Source organism: Mastomys coucha, unplaced genomic scaffold, assembly GCF_008632895.1.
Source record: "Mastomys coucha isolate ucsf_1 unplaced genomic scaffold, UCSF_Mcou_1 pScaffold18, whole genome shotgun sequence".
Classification (NCBI taxonomy): Eukaryota; Metazoa; Chordata; class Mammalia; order Rodentia; family Muridae; genus Mastomys; species Mastomys coucha.
Window position 1 is genome coordinate 57,274,059 of NW_022196900.1, and position 22,505 is coordinate 57,296,563.

At 41.9% G+C, this 22,505-nt stretch overlaps 1 protein-coding gene across 11 annotated transcripts in view; it reads left to right on the forward strand.

The window, feature by feature from the left end:
• Nfia (nuclear factor I A) overlaps positions 1–22,505 on the forward strand; it is a 532,531-nt gene that overhangs the window by 423,992 nt on the left and 86,034 nt on the right. For all 11 annotated transcript variants that reach the window (XM_031377888.1, XM_031377890.1, XM_031377889.1 and 8 more), the window contains exons 5-6: positions 8,375–8,492; positions 14,534–14,661. In XM_031377888.1, the coding sequence (XP_031233748.1) occupies positions 8,375–8,492; positions 14,534–14,661 (246 nt within the window). The remainder of the gene's footprint in view (positions 1–8,374; positions 8,493–14,533; positions 14,662–22,505) is intronic.

A 22,505-nucleotide genomic window follows, 5' to 3' on the forward strand; every position in this document is an offset into this window, starting at 1 on the left:
TCTGGAACCCCATTCACATACGGGTGACTAACCATGATTTCTATCCCTTCCTCACTAACCAAAAGAGGATGAGCTACTAAGAGGAGGCCCCACCCCCAGGCTACTTTATCCACAGCTGGGCCCACCCTACCATGAGACATGTGTGTGCCCTGTGTTGAATATATGCCCTGACTAGTGTGTATGAGCTACTGTGCAGGTTACACCTAGGACACAGGAGTATGCTTTTGACACGTGAGTGCTCTGTGTTCTTTGTTATATACAGACTCCTGCCAGTTCTGGTTAGAGCTGCTCATGGCTGGATTTGGGCCCTTTATCTCTATCCTCAACTGAAGGGTCTGCTAGATTTACCAGACTCTGAGCACTCTTATGATAGACACTGGACCTTGGAAAAAGAAACATACATTATATCTTGATGTACATACTAACTTGTCATGGTCTCTGTTTCTAGGTCCATCTACTGCTAATCTTTTCTAAGTAACTTCCGCCTACATAGTGTGTGTTTAACATAAACTATCAAGCACACACACACCTGTAGAAGGCCATGAAGTAGTTCAGGATTTATAATAGGGGTGAACGTTTGAAATTTAATAGCTTTAGGACTTTGGTCAATATTTGTAATGTCTCTTGCCTGTGTTTCCTTCATAGGTTAGAACTATTTATTTAATACAAAATATTTAAAGTAAGTCCTAGCTACAGGTTGAGCATAAATCTGAGTGCTAAACTGGGGAGACCTCTCAAGAACATAGAGGTAGACTAACAGGACACCTCGTGTTGGATTAGTGAGAGCTCAATAATGGTAATTACCAGGATCATGACTTTAAGCCTTCGCCCTTGATCATCTACTGTGTGTTCTTGAGCTGATCCTGGAGCTGACTGCTATCAGCCAATTTATTTAAAAATATTCACATGTGTATAATTACGAATGACCAATTTTAGGATTGTGTTCTAAAATTTGGTTTATTACAGCCATTACAGTGGTCCCTTCAGGGAACAGCTGTGACAGAATAAACATACTAGTACTGTTCTTACTCATCTATCTAGAAAATTCTGGTTCCTCGTGATTTTAGCCAAATCCTACATTTCTGGCAACGTTTTGGGTAGCTGGTGGGAATTTAATGAATAATAGGACATAATCCTATTATTCTGACACTGCTTTGTTCCAACATTAAATGTTCAGCCATGAATAGGTTAACCATATCAGCATTTTAAATAATACATATTTCTACAGTTTTTAAAGATATGTTTCTGTTTATGAGCAAAAATTCAAGAAATCGCTACTGATAATATATTCTACTAAATATTTGCTCATAAGCCTCACCTTTAAGAACAGATAATCTCCAGTGAGTAATATTGGGGAGCTAAAAGGCCTTCTTGTTATTTCCAAATGCCTGATAGAACTACTTTTTGCCCCACGATAAGGATGCAAAAGTACTGGGATTTGGTCTGGAATATGTGAATGTAGCTTACTCTCTTGGATTGGAAAGGCTGTTGGTGGCGCCCTGTAGGCATGTCTCGGATGACTGACTGAGCACTCAGCAAAGCCACACCACACATCAGATGCTGAGCCATCCAGTATGGATTAATAGAGTACATAATTAACACCTAGGTTTCCTCAATAAGTGCAGGAGGAAAAATTAAGCAGTTCTTGATGAAAATGGTTGTTGTTGTTGTTGTTATTGTTGTTGTTGTTGTTGTTAAGATAAGTAATTAATGTTTTATTAAGAAGGGTCTCTGTTGGTACAGCTAATGGTCAGATAGTGCCAGTGTACTCTTGGGGAAGGAGCTTATATGTAGAGGCCCTTCCATGGTTTATAGATCATTGTGGTAAAAAGACCTTTTATGCCATCAAATCCATCCTCTGTCAAGAAGACTGAATCCCTTGGCTGAGGTTGTATCTTATACTAAACGGGTACTGCATCTGACTTCAACCAAAAGCCAAGACAAGATGAGGCTCTAAAATGCAGAAAATCAATTCCAGTCCCAAAGGCAGAAGCCACTAATGCAAGAGATCAGTCAGCATCATTTGCTGCTCCATGGCCACTCTCCTGGACCAAGTGTGAGGCCTGCATCCAGCAGAGCAGTAGCTATAACTCCTTATGCTGAAGGCCTGGAGAAGAATGTAGGGGACATAGCAGCCTTGCTACTTATGATGACAACCTATCTCATGAGTCCCATCTCCCCCGTAACTATGAGACAGCAAAGACAAGAACAGGAATGTGGCTCCCCTATTCCTTTAGCTGATATCTAGAGACACCTGACATCAAATCCCTGTACTGTGCCTGAACATTTTGCTAAACATCATCCTTCATTTTCTCATTTGTCAATGAGAATAATGTCGATATATACCATAGGGATACTATAGGATAAAATTCTATATTTTATGTATACTGTCTGGTACATAATAAAAATCAGCAGAAAGCAGTCCTTTGCTGTTTTCATTAGCATGCTCATATGATTTTAGTTCCAGCCAGTAAACATTTGTTAGACATTTAATCTATAAGTAGGAGATGGCTCTCCTCCATAGAGGTTATAGATTATGGCTGGGTTTCTCAAGCTTCAAGACTTTCTATATACACAAAAGTGACTGAGTAGGACTAGCTTAGAAATTAAACTTTTAGTAGTTATCTGCTAAGTGTAAACATTCTTCATAATTCAGAGTGGTTTAGAACAGAGTATTAGTAGATTCAGCCTATTTTAATAAAAATTGAGACATCTTTCATAAATAAAAATTTCTATACTTATATTCATCTTTTTCCTCAAGCACAACCTCCCCACTGTCAAACTAACACTCACACACACACACACACACACACACACACGTTTCTTGTATTCGTAAGTCATGGCTGTGTGAGGGAGGTGATCTGTGTGTGCTAGCAACTGCCTTTTGTGGGGTTAAAAGCATTCTGTTGGTTTTTGGCACCTAGCACTACATTTCAGAAAAAGCATTGCTTAAATCTTTTAATAGCAGGCAAGCTCATTTCACATCGAGGGAGACCCATGTTTTAGTTCAGTGCCTTCCTTTTATGTTCCTGTTTTAAAAACCCTACTTCCAGCCTGCATTTGGCCACTCCTTTAAAAACAGGGATAGAAAGAGGAGATCAGCACAGGGTTTACAGACCAGAAATCTGCTTGGCAAAGGAGTTGCTGAAGACTGTGGTGTAGAAGCTGCAGAGAAAGTACCTTTATGATTGATTTCCATTCAAGTCAGACTGACTGCAGCGTGGTCGTTTTTCTTGCCCATAACTGCGCACACTGCAGCAGTCGGCTATCTGCAGGGCGTCTGAATTATAGCAGTCTATGTCCGTGTTACCTCTTACACAAATTACTTACACTGGTTTCTTTTTCCATGCAAATTCATCAGTTTTACAGCCCTTCATAGCCACAGTCAGGAAACTCTGGCAGAGAACACAAATTGATAAAATGAGTTAATTTTACTATACTTTTTTTTTTTCTTTCTAAAAGCCCTCTCTTTTAGGCAGTGTTCAGGAAACATATTACAGTAAAAGGGAGATAACAAAGGAGTTGGATTTTCTTGCCATAAATTACTTTCCAAGTTAATTTCCTTTAACGATGATTCCAGATTTGCCAGTTTTCATAGCATTGTGTGTCTTACAACTGAGCTTTTGATGGAAAGAAGAACAAGTATTTTCCCATGTTCGCTCCTTTTGTGGCAGTGACATGGACTTTCTTATAGGACCTTTGCCAATGGAATACAAAACAACATGAAATTGTTCTGGCATGGAACTGTGTGCTATTGTTGGAGTCCCCAGCTCCCAGTATAAGGTGTAAGCCCCAAATGCTCTGGGAGCATTTTTGGTAGGTCATACAATTGAAAGAAAAAGATGTCTTAATTTTTCATAGTTATTTTATGAGCTACAAATTGAGTGCTGATGGCCTTTGGAAGGGATTTATGGCCACATTCCCTTTATTTCCCTTTGTGTATGTTGGGAAGGGGGAAGGGGACATGCAGACCTGAGGCGGCGGCGACTGATCCCTAGAATGTAAGACCCTGAAGGGCAGAAATTTTTACATCCCGTTCACTGTTTTTAAGCGTATGAAGCAATGCCTAAGGTACTAAAGGGTTCTGTAAATGTGCATTGTGTCCCATGAAATGCAGCCTCAGTGTGCCTTCAAGCAGAAGGCTGGACACACGGGTAGACATTTTGATAATGCCCCCTGCCAGCTCCTATCGAACAAGCCGTAAGCTCAGCACCATCATCTCCCAGGCAGAGGAGCCTGAAAATTTTGGATAGAATTTTTTTTTCCCACAGTCCTCTCTTTCCAGCAATGCAACCCCGAGCAGATTGTCTCTGGTGGATGGCAGAAGTTCAATAACCACAGCCCTATCCAACTGCTAATGTGTACAGAAGAGCAGGTCATCAGGAGGGTTGGCCACTGAAGTAACCCTTTCTTCCAATAGCCCGCATTACTATAATGATGCCTTAATAGCAAACCATTTATTAAGAAATGACACAGAGTACATTCTACTCATGACAGGAAAGAGGGGGAAGGGAAGATGCATGACTTCGAAATAACATCTGAAGGCACAATCTCCAAAGTTAACCTTTTGATGAAAACTCCTTGGTGAACAAGATACTTAGGCTACAGTGAGTGCCGGATTGCTGAAGAAATGAGGCTCTTTTCCTCTGTGCTTATGCATATTTATGGCAGACACTCTCATTTTGACTCCAAATTAAGGGAGGTAAATGGGGATGATAACCATTTCCTTAATTCAAAGCGTATTTATTGATCTCCAACTGTCTACACAAAGGGTAGGGAGCTGTTTAGGAATACAGAAGTAGTTCTTGGATCTGGATGATTTTAAAGTCAGGTAGTCGGATTTCGTTTTCATGACCTAGGGAAGTTTTTTTTTTTTTTCCCATCGTTTTTGTGCCTCAGTTCCTTCCTAGTGCCACTACAAGTATTAAATGGAATGGTGGGTTTATCATTGCATGGCAGCTGGCCCATGAAAACATGCATAGTGGTGTGTGCTGAAGACAATGGGAGCATATTTATCATATGCATATGATAAATGCATTATTTATCAGTCACGGCTATAGTACTTTCTAGGTACATGGTACCCACTGTTTCTTTCTGGTATTCTGTCTTCATTGCTTACCAAAGGCTCTATCTGTTCTCTAGATGGGAGGCTCTGAGAATGCTGTGCCTGTAATAGGGACATTGTGACAGGAAACCTGCATTTAAGTGTGAAGCCCTCTCCTCCTGGTCACAGTACACCATCCTAATAATGTGACCCTACATATTGCATGGGCTGCATGCACTGACAGTGATGGGCACATGTGCATGCAAAGAGCTCATCAGAAAGACAGTTTGGGTCTCTACATTGTTAGGATTATTGAACCCAGGTTGAGAAACTCACTCTTGTTTCTGATTCAAGGGTGTTTTAAAATTTGAGATGCACATGTTTGCCAACCTCTGAAACCACTCACCATGAGTCCATTGAACACTCTGGATCAGGCCATCTGGTGCCTTTGCTGCATTCCACATTACTGCAAACTACATAGTCATTGGAGGTCAATATAGGGCAGGTTAAGGAACGTGTGTGGGCCGAGTTAATTCGTAAAAATCTGTATAGAGGTAGTGCACTGAATTTACAAATGCATGTTTCTTCCTTCATATATTCTGGCTCCCTTGATATTTTACAAAGATAACAAAAGGAAACAACATTTTCCTAGGGTAGATCATCCAGTACGTGAAGTGTTTAGTGGAAGTGCCAGTGTCCATGACTGTGGACATCCCTCAGTGCTCCCTCCCTCAGCCCCGTCCGGGCCTTCCCACTTGCCCTTATTCTCTTTAGCAGCCAGCTTCAGAGGGATATCACCTTCCTCACTATGCTCAGGGGTAAGCAAGCTTTCCTATCAAGCCGAGACCTCAACTCCACTCTGAAATTTGTGAAGGAAATCTAAATTCACACATTTGACACAGACAGGCCTTTCCATTCTCTCTAATTAACAAGGACACCTAACAGTAGGCTCCAGGAGGCACAAGGCCTTAAGAGCACCTATCATGTTATTATGTGTCAGGTAGCTATGGTAATGATGAGTGACATGGGCCTTCTTGCATAATGGCCCAGTTCATACATAAAATATTGTGGAATAAAAGATGAAATTATGCAAATAAATTGAATACAAAAGCAAAATGATAGAATGACTAGCAGCATTATTGAGCAGTAATCTGTTTACACTGTTGTCAAGATGAGCCAAACCCCCACCCCATTTAAAGCCCATCATTGAGACATGTGTTTGATTTTCAGTTCTCCATATCTTAGGAAAGATTGTTTTTACATGACAGTGATGCTGAGATGTAGTCATTGCTGTTAGTCAACTCATTGTATATCCTTAGAAATCGTTCTATCCTTTCATGTCTTCTGCCTCCAAAGTTCCTCACGGAAGGATACAACTCATCCTGTCTCCTAAGCAACACTCCTGAGAAGCACTTCTTCCTGCTAGTGAACTGGAAGCATGCTAATAACACCTGGCTTCTCCGCCCATCCTTTGATGTCATCTTACTTCATCTTCTTGGTTAAATGACATCAGTAGTGCAAGTCTTCCACCATCCCTTCTCTCCCAAGCTTATTCTCCTGAGGGAGAGATTTTTCTAGAGTATACATGCAAAATGGAGGGCAGTGTTTCCATAGGCTGCAGGCTCTTCTTTGTTTCAGTACAACCACCTGCACTTATGACCAGTGCTTATTGGTTGTCTCCTGCTGGCAGAGGTGATGCTTAGAGGCTGGCAATCTAACTGCAGTGGTTTCTGCTCCCTGGGATGTAACTACATCAATGGCTCACATAACTTGTGATGTTCCAGATTCGGATCTACACTTCTTATAGAAAAATACTAGATCCTCATTACCCAACCTTAGCCAGCCATTATGACTCAGTGTTAGCCATGTCTCTTTCCTCTGTGTCCTATGATGCAGAGCTGTCAGAAACCCAGTCAACAGTTTCTATTGTCTTATCTTCAGGTTATTAACTTTACCCAGAATTCCTCCTTTCTTCCCAGTTGCCTTTCCCTTGAACATCCTCTGCAGGTACATTTTCTCAGGCCCATTTATTCTCTTGAGCCTCTTCTTCTCAGGCTGATTTCTGAAGGCTTCTCAGCTATCTGTACCTTAGTCTACCAGATTCTCCTGTCGTGTGTTCATAGGTGATGACTGTGTCTCTGATCTACATCCCTTCTTCTTGGCAATAGCAGTGCTTTCAAATCATTTCATGAGTAAAATCTGGACTCCTGGTGTTCCTCATTATCGTTTCTCCTCATAGATATTAGTGTATTGAATATATTTATCTATGTTAATGGGCTTGATATATACAGTACATACTAGAGCACACAACTACTGTCCTGCTTTTACATAATATTTCAAAGACTACCATATCTGATAGTCTCACCATAGAATTTATACTTTTGAAAGATGAGTAGACTTTTATTAACTCATTTAAAAATAATTATTAAGCTACTGTAAACAAGGTATCCAAAGACGGGAAGACACAAAAATATAGATAACTTCATCTCAGACAGAATCCACTATGAAGGTAGTAAGGTAGTGAAATTGAATCAGAAGTTGTAAGAATCTTCTCTAAGGGTGAGAAGCAAATACTTTGGCTTCAGGGGCTATGGAGTCTCGTTGTAGCCAGAGTTCAGTGTGTTGCTGAGAGTGTGCAATGAAGGTATATGCAGTGAATCTTTCTTTGCAAGCAGATACCCACACACACCCACACCCACACCCACACCCACACACACCCACCCACACACACATACACCACTACCACCACCACAACAACAAAACACAGACCTCAAGATCCAGATGTATGCAGGGAGTTCATGCATCACAAAGTAAAGAGAATGAGAGAATGTTACATGCATTTCACATCGCAGGAAATGGGAACTGGGGGCCTAGATAGATAAACTCATGGAACTCTCATGAAAATTCAGAACAGAATTCCAAAATACAGTTGAGGATCAGCTGTTGGGATCAAAGTAAGAAAACCCGGGGAAAATCTGTGGAGCAGTCACTTTAAAAAAAATGAACATTAAAGTATGAGAGGCGTTTTCATTGAAACCATCCAGTAATGCTGTAATCTGGGTGACAGTCTACTGGCTTCTCTGTCTTTTTAAAAAGAGTAAAATGAAAGATTAAAGACACATTAGAAAGAATATGCCTTTCTGGTATAGACCATTTTATTGGCAATATTCCTTTGAAGTCACAGTTTATTAGCAACTATTCTGGGCAATCTTTGCCAATAAATACAACAGGAACTGTGTTCCATGCTGCACGAATATTGGGTCTTGATCACCTTGAATTTACAGGGACTTAATTTATAGTTTGTTTTGTTTTTTGTTTTCCTCTCTCTAGCACCAATCGCTGCAGGAACCGGCCCCAATTTTTCTCTCTCTGACTTGGAAAGTTCTTCATACTACAGCATGAGTCCAGGAGCAATGAGGAGGTCTCTACCCAGCACATCCTCTACCAGGTAACTGGATTGGTAGCCTCTAAGGAGGCTAAAGCACAGGGGGACACACCTTGATGCTTAACTCTGAGCCTGTTGGACAATTAGCAATGTGTCTATCACAACAGAGGGTACAAAAGACAGCCTCAATAAGCTGTCTCATTAGGGAGCCAGACATACATGAGACAAATTACACACACACACACACACACACACACACACACACACACACACACACACACACAGGTAAGACAATTACTTCAATTACATCCCATGAAATAAGCATAATTTGAGAAGGCCTTGTCCAAAGGGTAAGGTGCTCAACTCTGACTGCTAGTAAACCTCAAGAGGAAACAGGAAAGGCATGGTGATCTGGGAGAGGGAGAACATGAGCAGAGACATGGAGAAGAGCAATAATAAATGTATTCTTGGAGAAAGATGGTGGACATCACTGGAGTATTAGTAAGTAGTGAGTGCTCTGGCTTGATTAGCATGAGGTAGGCACTGATGACACCAGAGTAAAAATCCTGCCCACAACCTTCTTAGCCAGCTGGGCCCTGTAAGTTCTCAAATCCAGTCTGTAGAAGTTCCCCAAAGATACAACTGATTTGATATTCACACATGAGGTTATAAAAAAAAATACAGGTTAGATAGTGGGATGAGGCCATCCTTTGGATCCAAGTGGTCCATGAGGTCATTAAAAGCTAACGTTAGAAATGGAACACATAGCCTGCTGTGAGCATCAAGCTTCCTGATGCACTTAGTTAGCTATCAGAGTCAACATCTGGAGACTACTTTGCAAGACCCTGCTTTCTCTAGATAACCTGTACCGGCAGCGGTAGGGGATTAGGCATCCATCAGAGCCATGGTTTCCCTTTACATATTGGCTTTAGCACTGGACTGTGACAACAAAGAAAGCAGCAGAAGAGGTCTGTCAGTCATGTCTGTGTACTTTGTAGAAAGACATTTATCACATGTGATTTCTGTTAAAACAAGTACAAACATTAATGATTGAAAATAGTGCCCAGAGTGCAGACATGCAGACATTTCTCTTGGTGGGAGTCTACCTCACCATCATGAACAGTGGCTTAAACATCAGCTTGAAGATGAATTTTGAGCACTGTATATTATACCTTCATCTTTAGCATTGTTTAAATGCTCCCCATCCCCTAGTTCATTACAGTATCGCCTCCACAAAAAATCAAGGGTCCCAAATCCCAAATGCATTTATAACAGAAAAAGGGGATTTTGAATACATTTGGGTATTAATACACTTGGAGGATTTTGAATATTTACTGAGAGAAGAGACAGTATACTTGGTCAACAATAAAAGCTTTGTAAATACTTGTGGGCAGCACTTAATTTAAAAGTTCATGGGTGGTTTGTTTTTCATATGTGAACTACTATCCCATGTATCTCTCTAGCAGTGTCTCTAGCAGTGCCTGTCCTTCCATATACTACAAGCTCTAGTTTCTGATCTTCTGTTGTGTCCTGTGGATGAAGGGCTGATTATTATCATTTAAAAGACTAATGCCATTCTCCTATTGTGCGAGTAACTAGTCCTGATAAGGAGTTAATTACAAATATCAGTAGTTGATAACCCAATAATGTTAATTTTTCTCTTATTGTCTTCTTCCTGGGATGTTTTTGTTTAGGTGCATGTGTTCATGTGTGTGTGAGGGAGGGAGAGGGAGAGGGAGGGGAAAGAGAAAAAGAGAGAGGAAGAGAGGGAAGGAGAGAGAAAAGAAGGAAAAAAGAGGAGAGGGAAGAGAGACTAATCCAAGTGTTCACTTGCAAAGATGTCTATGGAGATCAAAGGACAGCTTTGGGGAACCTGTTCTCTTCTTTCATTTTTACATGGGTTTCCCCGGGGGGAACATGGGTTATCAAGCTTACCCAGCAAGCATGTTACCTTTCAAGGCATCTGACTCCCCACCCTACACTGATTTTAAACTAGAGTCCTTGAATATATAGATTAAACAGAATTATCTGTTACAAGTTAGAAAATATGCCTTGAAGAATACCCCAGATTCACACATAAAACCATTACCTACTACCTACTGCTACTACTGCTGCTGCTGCTGCTGCTGCTGCTGCTGCTACTGCTCTGTCATCATTAATCTGTCCGGAGCTTTTTAGTTGTCTTTTTAGCTTGAGTCTTAGTTGTCATCCACAAACTGTCCTGCTATTGCTGCAGTGGAGCCACTAGAACACAGAGTAATTAAGCCACTTGCCCAGGGCCACAGCCCTGGTAAGGGGAAAGGGGAATGGCATTGCCTTGGAGATATAAAGCAAGGCCTGGAGGTCTCACATAGTAGGAAACAAGCAATAGAATCCTGTGCTAGATGGTCAGGAGGAAGAGACAGAATTAAGGACCATGTCCAAGAAAGAAGTAAATGAAATGAGCAAGGTATCTGTGTTTCCTATATGCTTTCTATTCTTCCAGGATGAGCATCTCTAAAATCATAAAAAAGATGGGTAAAGATAAAGATAACGGTTTTATTCTACAAAACTTTGTCAAGAGGGCCGGCCGTCTATATGCAGTCCATAGAGTCAGTAAACTGTCCCAGAAGCCCCTGGCCTATTCTTCCTAGCAATGCTTCCTTCCATCCCTCCTGGATCCTTTTCTCCCTCTATCCACACTTCCATCATATAGATGCTGAGCCTGTGTCCATCCTGAATGTCCTCACATGCAAGCTCAGGTGTCAACTGTAACCATACAGTGTCCCACTTGGTGCAATTCATCCCTGAATTCTGTTAGAGCACTCCAAGAAAATCAAATCTTTAGAACTCAGAAAAATATTAACAATGGGAGAGCATGTTGTCCCATGTACACAGAAGCTTTTGAGCACTCAAAACAAGCCGACACTGGAGTGGGCACTAAAGATCAAAACATGATCCTAGTAAAAAAAGTGGAGAATTCTTGGATTGTCAACTAGGGTGAGGCAGAACTTTCTGGTGATGTCACCCATACTTCTGGTTCCCAAGACCACAAAGTTCTGCCAGTCAATTTCTTTTTCTTTCTTTTTTTCTTTCTTTCTTTCTTTTTTTTTTTTTTTTTTTTTTTTTTTTTTTTTTTTTTGTGGTTTCTCGAGACAGGGTTTCTCTGTGTAACCCTGTCCATCCTGGGACTCACTCTATAGACCAGGCTGGCCTCAAACTCAGAAATCCGCCCGTCTCTGCCTCTCAAGTTCTGGGATTAAAGGCATGGGCCACCACCACCAGTCAATTTCTCTAAAAGTGTCAGTGCTGGTAGTTGAATCCTGGGCCATGTAAATGTTGGTGTCTGGCTACACATGTAGGGCAAGGCAAGGAGTCTAGGGAAGGATGCTTTGGACGACAAAAGAGGCAGACATATCCTGGAAAGTTGGCATTCAGCTCCCAGAGCACTGTCTGCTTGCACCCTGAACACAGCTAGGAACTTGCTTCTCAGTACGATCCTCAACTCTATGTTTGGATTTCAAATTTTACAGTCATTGTAAAACACGTAGTCAATTGTGTAGGATGCAAATTAGGAAAGAAATTAAAATTACTCCTGTTGGCCATCCCAGATACAGGTCTCAGTGTAGTTATATAAGAATCATGGAAAATCGAGGCAACACAATTCCACTGGGGGTGGGGGTAGGGGGAGAAGTATGATCACATCCCTGTAGGTTTTACAGTCTTGCCAGAGATTCAAGTCTGGTCTCTGGGTGGCTGGAGTATAGCAGGGGATTTCACCCAACTCACAGTCCTCTAAGTTACAAGTGGCTGACATTTTTGAAAGACAAGTACTACTAAGTGTGGAGGAAGACACCTGATTCCATATGGAAAATAGGACACTCCTTATTAGTTCAGAATCCCCACTAAAGAAATCTGTTCTGAATTGGGCCCTGGGCTTCCTGCTTGCAAGGCAAGAAGTGGAACCTATGGGCTAGACCATTTTTAATTTCCACTAAAAGGAACAATAGAAATGCATTTAGAAACACTAGGTTTTTCTGGGTTTTGTGTATTGGAATTAGTTTTTCTGTGTGCATCATATAAATGTCAAATAAAGGACACGCATTCTCTACAGCTTACGCAAAACAGAAAAGTTCAAGAGATTATTTTTTCATCAAGCTTCAAGAAAAAGGAAGGCCATTCACTAGGCAGTCCAAGACATGTCCTTGAGTTCTAAATTAACATGGTCCCATAAGGTTGCTTCACTGAAATCTGGTTTTAATGAGAATATAACCTCAAACCTAAGAACATTGGACCACCCACATGAAGGAGTTGAATTTCTTACCTAAATTGCATGCATCCTGTGTATCTTAAAGTTCAGATTGTGACAGAAACATTGTCTGTCTTCCCTCCTTTCCTGCTACCTTCCCAAGTCCATTTTCTTCCCTCATATCCATGTTTTTTCAACGTAACTCCCACAACACACCCACATGGAGGGCTTCTGAGGTCTCTGTGCTTGTAGGATGAAGTCCAGATGCACAGCATCTTCCCTGACCTCCATACTTTATTTCTGCGAGGCTCCACATAGGTTTCAGCATCTCAGCAACAATTCCCTGGACACCACACCTACTCCTGCCCCTGCAGACAGGCACCTGCCCCTGGAATGCTACGTGGTGTCTGGTGACCTATACACCATGAGCTCACAGTAAGGGAGTATGCTACCCTGTCATTCAAGATTTGGTAGCCACCCCAGGGAGCAGACATTACCCTATTAGGTTGTGAGGCATGAGAGAGTCATGGGGCAAAAGAAAAAATGCCAAGGTTAGAGGGCCAAAAACTTATGAAGCTTGAGACAATAGCCGTTTGCCCAAAAGTACAGAGGGATTTAATATTTTTAAAACTATGATAATGTCTTTTGTGTATTGATGGAGCACCAGCCTCCCCTAGCCATTTCCTGTACCTATTGCTGTCTCATGAGCATTTACAGACTACCCACAGTTCAGAAGTCCTCTGCTCAGAGAAGTACTTCTCAAGCTCCATGCATACCAATGTTCCTCCATCTGCAGCCCGTGCATGTTTTCTTCATGACTCCTGTGTTTCTCTGGGGCCTCTCCATCTCTGCCCACACGGAGAGCCACGTCTGAGTTCACCACACTGCTCCACACTTGAGTCTTGCCCCTGGCATGGAGGAGCTACACAGCCAGTGTCTGATGGGTGAAACCCTGGGAAGGTTCTGCACCCTAACCCATGGTCAGATTTCCCAGCAGTTCCTGCCCAAGGCAGATCTGCCCTGTGCAGGACTGCATTGCTGGCACTCTTGGTTTGGTCTGCCAGAGCAGGAAATAAGCAGCAGGTGGTATCTTGCTGCCTTCTGACCCTCAAGCTTCACTATGGGAGGAAAAATGCAGCTCCTCAGCTGGAAGAAAAGAGATGCAATGTGGGAGTTCCTTCGTCAAACTTTTGCAGAAAACTAGTTTCCATTCACACAAATAAAATACAATGGCATTTTTCTCATCTCTGTGTAGAAAGACATAAAAGTCCCCAGATCACTGTAAGTCTGTGATCCTTGCTGGTCTCAAGGGAATGTACTCCTTCTTGCTATTTTTGGCCACTCTGTTTGGTATTTTATCTCGAGCATCTAGAGAAATACCTGAACTACATGAGTGTAAAGTAAGTATCTTTTTATAATGAACCAATCCAAGTGGAAGATGGGAAATGCCCCCTCGCAAAAGGCAGTCGAAGCCTTCCTGGAAGGTTCTTGAACCCTGCTTTTTTACTTACTTGTCTTTAATCTTTTGGAGATGTCTGCATGGATTTGAATAGGTTTCTAGGCATGCTACTAACGGCCAGCCCTGAACCACACCCATGGAGATAGGATACCTGGGCTTCCGAATTGGAAGCCAAAACAGGAACCAACCACCAGCTCCATAAAGCAAAAAAGGCACCAAATGGAGATGGTGCCAGTAACTTGATCAGAAGAGATGAAACCAGAACTTGAATGCATAGGCCAAGACTGGGTACCACTTCTAGTAACTTGGCCTACTCCACAAGAGCCTATACAGGGTCCCCGTGAAGCATCCAAGAGAAAGGTGGCTTAGTGTCCTTTTAAATATGCATCACTTTTTTTTTTTTAATTTTTCTTTCAGCTCTACAAAGCGCCTCAAGTCTGTGGAGGATGAAATGGACAGTCCTGGTGAAGAACCATTTTACACAGGCCAAGGACGCTCCCCAGGGAGTGGCAGCCAGTCCAGCGGATGGCATGAAGTAGAGCCAGGTGAGCAGAGGAGTCATAAAGGGGAAGGAACTGGCGTGTGCATGTGCGTGTGCGTGGGATTGTGTTGTCACGGCAGAGTGGTGGAAAACAGCAGATACAACTGAAGTACATGACAGGATGTGTGTTGGCTCACTCAGGGGCTGTCACCAGCACTTTGAGCCCATGTGCATTTCATTCTGCTTTGGTCGTTTGTTGAGCTGAGGTCTCACTATGTTCCCCACTGTGGCCTCAAGTTCAAGGTTCCAGTGTTCCTCCTGCCTTCTTGAGTAGCTGGGATGAGAGTTTTCTTTTGTTTTTATATATACACACACCTTTAGGGGTTTGGGTTTGTTTTTCTTACTATACTCTAGTATCCATATGAAAAATCGTCAGCTTCCCCCACTTTGTGAAAAAGCAGGACAAGTCTCCTGGGCTGCATATTATAAGTGGACATTTATAACATGATAACATTTGGGGTTTTTTCCTTTTCTTTTCTTGTTTCTGGCTATCATCATAAAGGCTACCAATTGTATGTCTGTCTGCACCCACCCAAATATAGTCCATTGGATGAACCTTGGGGCTGTCGTGTGGGCGGCTGTAGAATCTGGAGAGTAATCCTGACAGTGGCACTTTCTGGAGACCTTAATTGTCTGACTTCCATGGCTTGAGAGAATGGGCTCCAATGCCTTCATCAATACAAGTCAAACTTTAATGTCTGACCTCCAGGTGGCTTGGGAAAACGGGCTCCAATGACTTTGTCAATACAACTCAGATGAGTAAGAAGTCAGGGGGATTGAGAATCATCTGAAGCCCAGTCTTCGAGTCAATGACAGGGCTATGTGGTTAGAGTCCAGACTCCATGACTTTCCTGTAAAACTCAATCTGACAGTAGTAATAGCTGTTTCGATGCTCTTGAGGATCGAGCAACATGGTCGGTAGTGTCCACTTAAGAATTATACCCAGCACAGAGTGATATGGGGAGGGGGAGGAACAAATTCTCCGACCATCCCTCCCCCATACTGTCTCGGAGTAACTGCTTGCAAGAACAGACGGGCATCAAGAAAATCTTGGAACTAGCCCCTCTCTTCTTCAACTCTAACACCTCCCTCTCGTCCTCGACACTTTCTCAGTATACAAACTTGATGGCTATAGATGGCTTTATATGACTATAAAGGAGCAGCAGAAGGGAGATTTTAGGGTGATGGACCCATCTGGATCCTGATTATGGAAGTTACCATAATTGATATAATGTCTGACGTTCACGGAAGCACGAGCTTCCACCCTACGCTTGTCGCATCCTAGCCTAATTAAAAACCAGTAACAATGAAGCCCCACGCCCTGTTGGCTGGGTCCTTTCTCTTGTTCCTTTATGAAAATGTGGACATCCCTGTGTGGTTTCCTTCTGCCCAGTGCCCTCCTGCAGCTCATCCATTCACCCACTCTGCCCTCTTCAGTGGCACTTCCTGTGGGAGCTCAGTGGCTTCTGCTTTCAAGGGATTTAGAGCAGATGTGGGATCAGGAGCACAGTGCTGCAACCTCCTCAGTGTTATGTGGAGCGCCAAGGCATGAGAGCCTCTGGTGTCTTCATTTTATCACGTCACCCACGTAGCACTCCAGGTGTGGTCGTTCTGTGAAGGCTACACGTCGCCTCTGCTTCCACACTGTACCAGCTCACCTGAAGTACCAGAGCTATACAGCCAGGCCAGGCAAGAACTCAAGTGCTGACTTTCATTGCTAGTAAACCACACCCTCTGTGTAACGCTGATGAAAGGTACATTTGTATTAAAATTAAATAACTACAGGATGGACAATGTCTCGGGTCCCCTTCAAAGGACTAATTAGTCCTAATCAATTTCCCTGCTTCAGTGAATCAGAATCAAGTCCATAGGTGTGGTACATTTTTAATGGAGTGCTATACTCACATGCTCCATGTATACTAAAGCTGGTTTATGATGTTGATGGATGTTGAGGAGCACAAAGCCCCTCCCAGTTAGCCCAACCCTCCCAGCCTCCTCTACCTCTTCTCTGGCCTATTCGGGGGCTGTAAGGGCTGCTTGAACAGAATGCTTTGGCCTAGGAACTCTTTCATTCAAAGCGGTTTCTGTTCATACCTACACATTATGACTCGAATAATTATAAATTCTAACATCTGTATCTCTGCACCCTGTGCAGTCATCAGCTAACTAAGTTTAATGGTTAAATCCTCTTCCCATGGAGGGATTTTTTTTTCTTTCCTTCTTCTGAAAGAAAATGTGTTCCTGGAAGTATTGCCCATTGTCTTTCCTTGTTCCACTAAAGAAAAAATATGCAATCTCATGGCATATATTTGTGGGGGCTGGAGAGCACAGTGGATAAATTTATATTTGGCCATAGTCAGCATAGAAAGTCATAATTGAAACAGGGCCTGAGGGGACATTAAAACACAACTGAGGGATGTTGCACATGTTCATGGCGACTTTGGTGTCATTAGCTCACACCAGCCACTTTAAATGGATAATTTATGCTGCCAGATGGTCCTTCTTGGGGATTTTCCATCAAGCCCAATCCCCTTTTTGGCACAGAGAACACCTTTATGTTGTTCCCACACTTATCCGGGCCTACATAGCTTGTCCCCAGGGGTACAGTTAATTAAGTGGGAGGCTTTTAGTGGTTCACTCATGTAAATTGCCTTCAGAAATATGTTGGGAATTATGTATATCCCAAATGCATGGACAGCCTGCTCTTGGGATAATTCTCTCAAACAAGTAAGAAGGGCACTGGGTTTATGCTTCTGATGTGACACAGAAAGTACGGATGTACTCATGTCCCTCTCAGAGAGCCTGGCATCTGGTGGTCTGCCCTCACCGGGTTTCTGGGACTGCCTAACTACTGAGGTCTGTAAATGGCCAGAAAGGAAGTCAGGTGAGACATCCTTGAACAACAGGAAGATGTTGGGAAGTGAAACGGTCCAGACATCCAGTAAACTACGTGCACATTTTTCAAACACATTTCATAGTGTCCCGTTCATCATTAGTTTGTCTCTGCACTTTTGGTGCACGGCTCTGCCCGTCAGTGTAGCAGTGCACAAGAAACAATGCTCATTTAAAATCCTAGGCAGTCTTGGGCTGGCTCCTGCTTCTCCTGGCTTGTTCCCTCCACTTGGTTCCATTTCCCAGCTGTCTCAAAACTTGGTTGGGTTAGATCTATATCTAGTCACGCACTGGGACATGAGCCCTGTGAAACTCTATCCATCGAAAATCACAATACTGTCAATGGCTGTCCAGCCACACAAGTGAAAAGTTGCCGATGAGCCAAGGATGCAAATGATCAGGAAGGGAAGCTGCAGGCAGCGTGTCACTGGCTGAGGCAAAGTTCTGGTTGCACCTGAGTGCCTACTATGCACCAAGGTGGTTTTTCAATTGATTTTTTTTTTTTTTTTGAGAACAGCACATCGATGGTGTGTCTGTGGCCAGGATCTGTCTTTCAAACTAAAGTTGACTCCAAAATCTGAGTTTGCTTTTGTATTTAACCATTTTAGCATGATGACTTATGCTAATGTTTCAAGGTTTTATGTTCTAGACTCATATTTAAGTTAAAAAGTCATAATAAAGATAGTGAAAAACTTAATAGAAAGCCCTGAAAATTCCCCATTTTCCTTATCTCGACCTCTTATCATATAACCTAGGTCAGGGGAAAAAAGATATGGTCTACTAAATACACAGAGATAATATAATATAATATAAGCAGATAATATAATATAAGCAGAGTATTAACTCTTAACAGTGAAATATTTGCCATGTCGTCCATAAAATCAAATAATCCTTAGCATTTAAGACTTGTTTCAGTGCTATGTCAGAGAGGCCCATAGTGACCTAAATAGCCACTAGCCTGTATCCTGCTTCTCCTCCCTCATAGACCCTCTTGCCTTGTCCAGGCTCCATCTATCTTCCTCTCCTATAATATGCACACCGTGAGACTGTTACTTAGCCCATCTTTTACATGGCTGTATCCTTAAAACCCTCAACAATGTGTAGAACATAATAGGTGTTCAATAAATATTGACTGAATGAGTGAATGAAGCAGAGAGGTGGATGCTTTCTTATATACACGGAAGCAGCATTTGCTGCCAACAATCTTCTAAAAATTGGTATTTCCTATATTTTTAACCTGCATGCTTCCAGTTAAGTCTAATTAATAGGAAATAGTGGGAAGGATAATGGCCATGGCTCAGCCAAGCATCTCATTGATCAGTGGTAGGGCACTGAACTGCATCCCAACTACCCTTCTCCTTAATGAATATGATACATGATATAAGATGATAATGATACATTTAATGATATGGATATCTCAAATTAACCAAACACAAGGAGTTTGCATGTTCCTGTGACAAAGAAATGGTAACTGAAGTGAATAGATGTTTGAGGTGAATAACTTCCTGACTTAGTCATTAGACAATATATCCATGCATCAAAACACCACACCCTACCTCCATAAATATGCATAGTTATTCATCAATAAGGTATAAGTCTATATTGCTTAAAAGAAAATTACAAAAGATAATTCATGATGTATGGTGCATGTATCAAAAATCTCAATGGTGATCTCTTTTTATAGGGTGTTTTATATAGTTTAGATGATCAGTTTTTATAGTGTTTTATATACTTTAGATGATCTCTCTCTGTTTCACTAGTACTGGAAATTTCCACTCTTCATCTCCACTTTTCTCTTGACAATCATATGTAGGCACCAAGCCACTGTCACCTGAGAACTGGCAACTGGCCCCATAGGAAGTGTCTCAGCAGTGCATCTGAGACCACCCAGATCTCAGATGCTGAGATCAACATCTTCAGCACAGCTGTGAGAGTCACTGGACTTTAAATGTTATATTCTCAAGCCTTTCTCCCTCTGTTTAGTAGCAATCTCTTAAAAGACTATCCCAAATGGATAGAAACGCACCCATTTTTCACGTGGATCAAAGAAGACCACATACTGGGCAACTCCTAACCCTCAGTACAGCAAAGAAAAGCACCCACTTCTTTCTCCTCCTCCCCTGTTCCCTCACTCCCTCCCTTCCCCCATTTAAATGCCTCTGCTCATCTCAGCACTATAAGTGAAATCAAGTCTTGGGCTTTTATCAAGAGTCATCTGTGTGCAGTACTCTGAGGTAGATACAGAAACAACAGTACTGAGGACCTGTCTCTAAGGCCAAACTTCAGAACGCTCTCAGCAGTGGTTAGCTACTCTACCTAAGATATCGCAGTCCCATCTCTGTCTCTCAAGTCAGGGCTATCAGCTGAGCTGATGGAAGCCAAAGTCCTGTGTAAAATTAATCTTCTCTAATCGTGTGAACTATTGTCACCAGGATCATTGAGGGGACAGACCTCACCCAGCTGACTGTAGTTAAAAGAGAGCTGTAAATCTCAGTGGAGAATTAAGATCAGTTTCTTTAAAAAGTAGCCAGTTAACTGGGTTTAGGTTGGAATCCAGCTGAGAAACGTTACCTAACTTTAAAGAGTCTAGCCTTACAGCCATTAGCACAAATAAATTAAGAATGCCTTCATCCATTTCTTCTCAGTATGGGCAGTTCTATGGCTGTCCTGTGAATCTCCCCTAGGTTCTCTGGGTCCCAAAACTAGAGAATTCTTCATGCTGTCTGCTTGTACAGCCTCAAGATTTGAGGCTGTCCTGTACCTCCTGTGTCACTCAATGCCAGCAGATCGGAAGGAACTCTAATAAGAAACTATAACTCTTGTCTATCGAACCTAGCACTATGTTTAAGTGTAGGATGAAAAAGCTACTTAAAACTGTGTGTAGTGGCATATGTGACTCCTCCACTTGAGGGGTAGAAGCTGAAGGATCAGGATCGTCCTTGGCTACATAGTGAATTCAAGGCCAGCATGTGCTAGATAAAACTCTATCAAAAAACACATAAATAATCTAACATGAACTGTTTGAATGCTCTCATATAGCAAACCATTCTAAATTCTAATGCACTAAATTGTGTGTGTGTTTTGTGTATGTAATGTGTGTGTGTATATATATATAATATTATATATTATACACATATTATAACTATAATTACATTGAGATGACAAAACTATTAATAAGCAATTGTGCCAGTCAAAATGATGTAAACTCCAAACAGTTAAGTGCAAAGACTTGGAGTCAAAATTGAATAAGTAATACATTTAATTGCAATTGTTTTTCAAATGCTATCCGAGAAAAACTTCTTTCAGGGATAAACTTATTTCCAAGTTAAGCTGATTTTATTTTTAAAGGTCTAAAAGTATATCCTCTTTTCTTACAAAAAGTTATTAAGTAGAAGTGTTTTAAAAGCATCTATGGTGGACTATTTTGACAAACAGTTAACCGGTGATCCCAGATTTGCAGAACTAGAGCTCTAGGTCTTGATAGCTGTAAGCACAGTTGAATTCTGAAAGTAGCATTGACTCATCGCAGCTCTGTAAATCGTGTATTGGAAGCTAGGGACATATGCTGCACATCAGTAATTTTAACATCTGGGAAGCTGAGGCAGGATGCTTAAAAGTGCTAGGACAGCCTGGGCTACCTAATGAAGCCATGTCAAAATCAAAGCAAAAATCACGTGTTGCGATTGCTCAGTTTCCCACACCTGCCAATCCTGATTTGACAGCCAATAGCCACTCTTTGGTTTCCAGAGTAGAAGTTTACCAGTACATACTTGTAGCTGAGGCATGTAAGAGGCCCATTATAGGGGCTGGTAGAAAGACTTCAGCCTGGTGACAATACTCCATTGATCACAGGCACTCTGCGGCACTAGCATAAATTAGGGGGAATGATTAAATCTCCCACAATCCACTGCAGTAATGGGAATAGTCACCGTTACAGAACACTGCCGTGGGATCAATGTCTTGGCTTTTCTTCTACATTTATGGAGCAGTAGGAAAGCATCATTTGTGACAGCGTTCTCCTACCATTATCTCCTTAGTATTGGCACCTGCTCATTAGAGAATGATGTGCCAGAGAGAACCAGTAGAGTAACAAGTATCTATTCTTAATGACCCTTACCAGAGAAATTTCACCTAAATAAAGGGTTACAACAGAAAAGCTCCATTACAAAATGAATACTCTCATCACCCTTCAAGAGTGTCCCTACCTTTTCATCGGGGCTCGTTTCCTAATGTCAGAAAATGCTCTAAGCCAACCCTTTCTATTAAACTCTAAAAGCCTGTATTATTACAAGAAAGATGTCTTTGCACAGACACATACATGCTGTATTGTGTGCCACATACATATATGGCAAAGCGTGGTCAACAAAATTACTGTTTATTTTGGTTGTTTTTTTTTCCTCCCAAAGCTTGTTACATTACCTGGTGATATGACAGACATTCAATCAATATTTGTTGAATAAATAGATATGAAGCTGGCGACCACGTGTGTCTTGTCTTATCATGTCCTTTGAATCTGATAAAACACTTTGACATCAGAGTGCTGAGGGCCTCTGATGGAGGAAAGAGAGGAGCCTCTTTGGCTTTGGAGAACCCAGGTGCACAATTTTGTAAATACAGAAACTCCCGAGAAAATTAATGCTGTGTTTCAGCTGATCTTGTGTAAATAATAAATTACCCAAACACCAAATCCTTTCATTTCATGTCTAAAAGTGGGGTTATATAAGTATTCTAGGATGGAATAAAGGCAGAGCTGGTGCTGACTGGTGAAGCTCAGTGTGAACTCTTTTCTCCCCCTCCCTGTCACCATGCCCAGAAACTAGTGGCTCAGTGTGGCCCAGACTTAGCCTAGGGAAAGGGGAAGCATTAAAGGAAACTCCATTCTGACCACAGCAGCCTTTGAAGGCTTGTCAGAGAGGAGAATGATAAGAGAAAAACAGAATACTTTGTTAAAAAAAA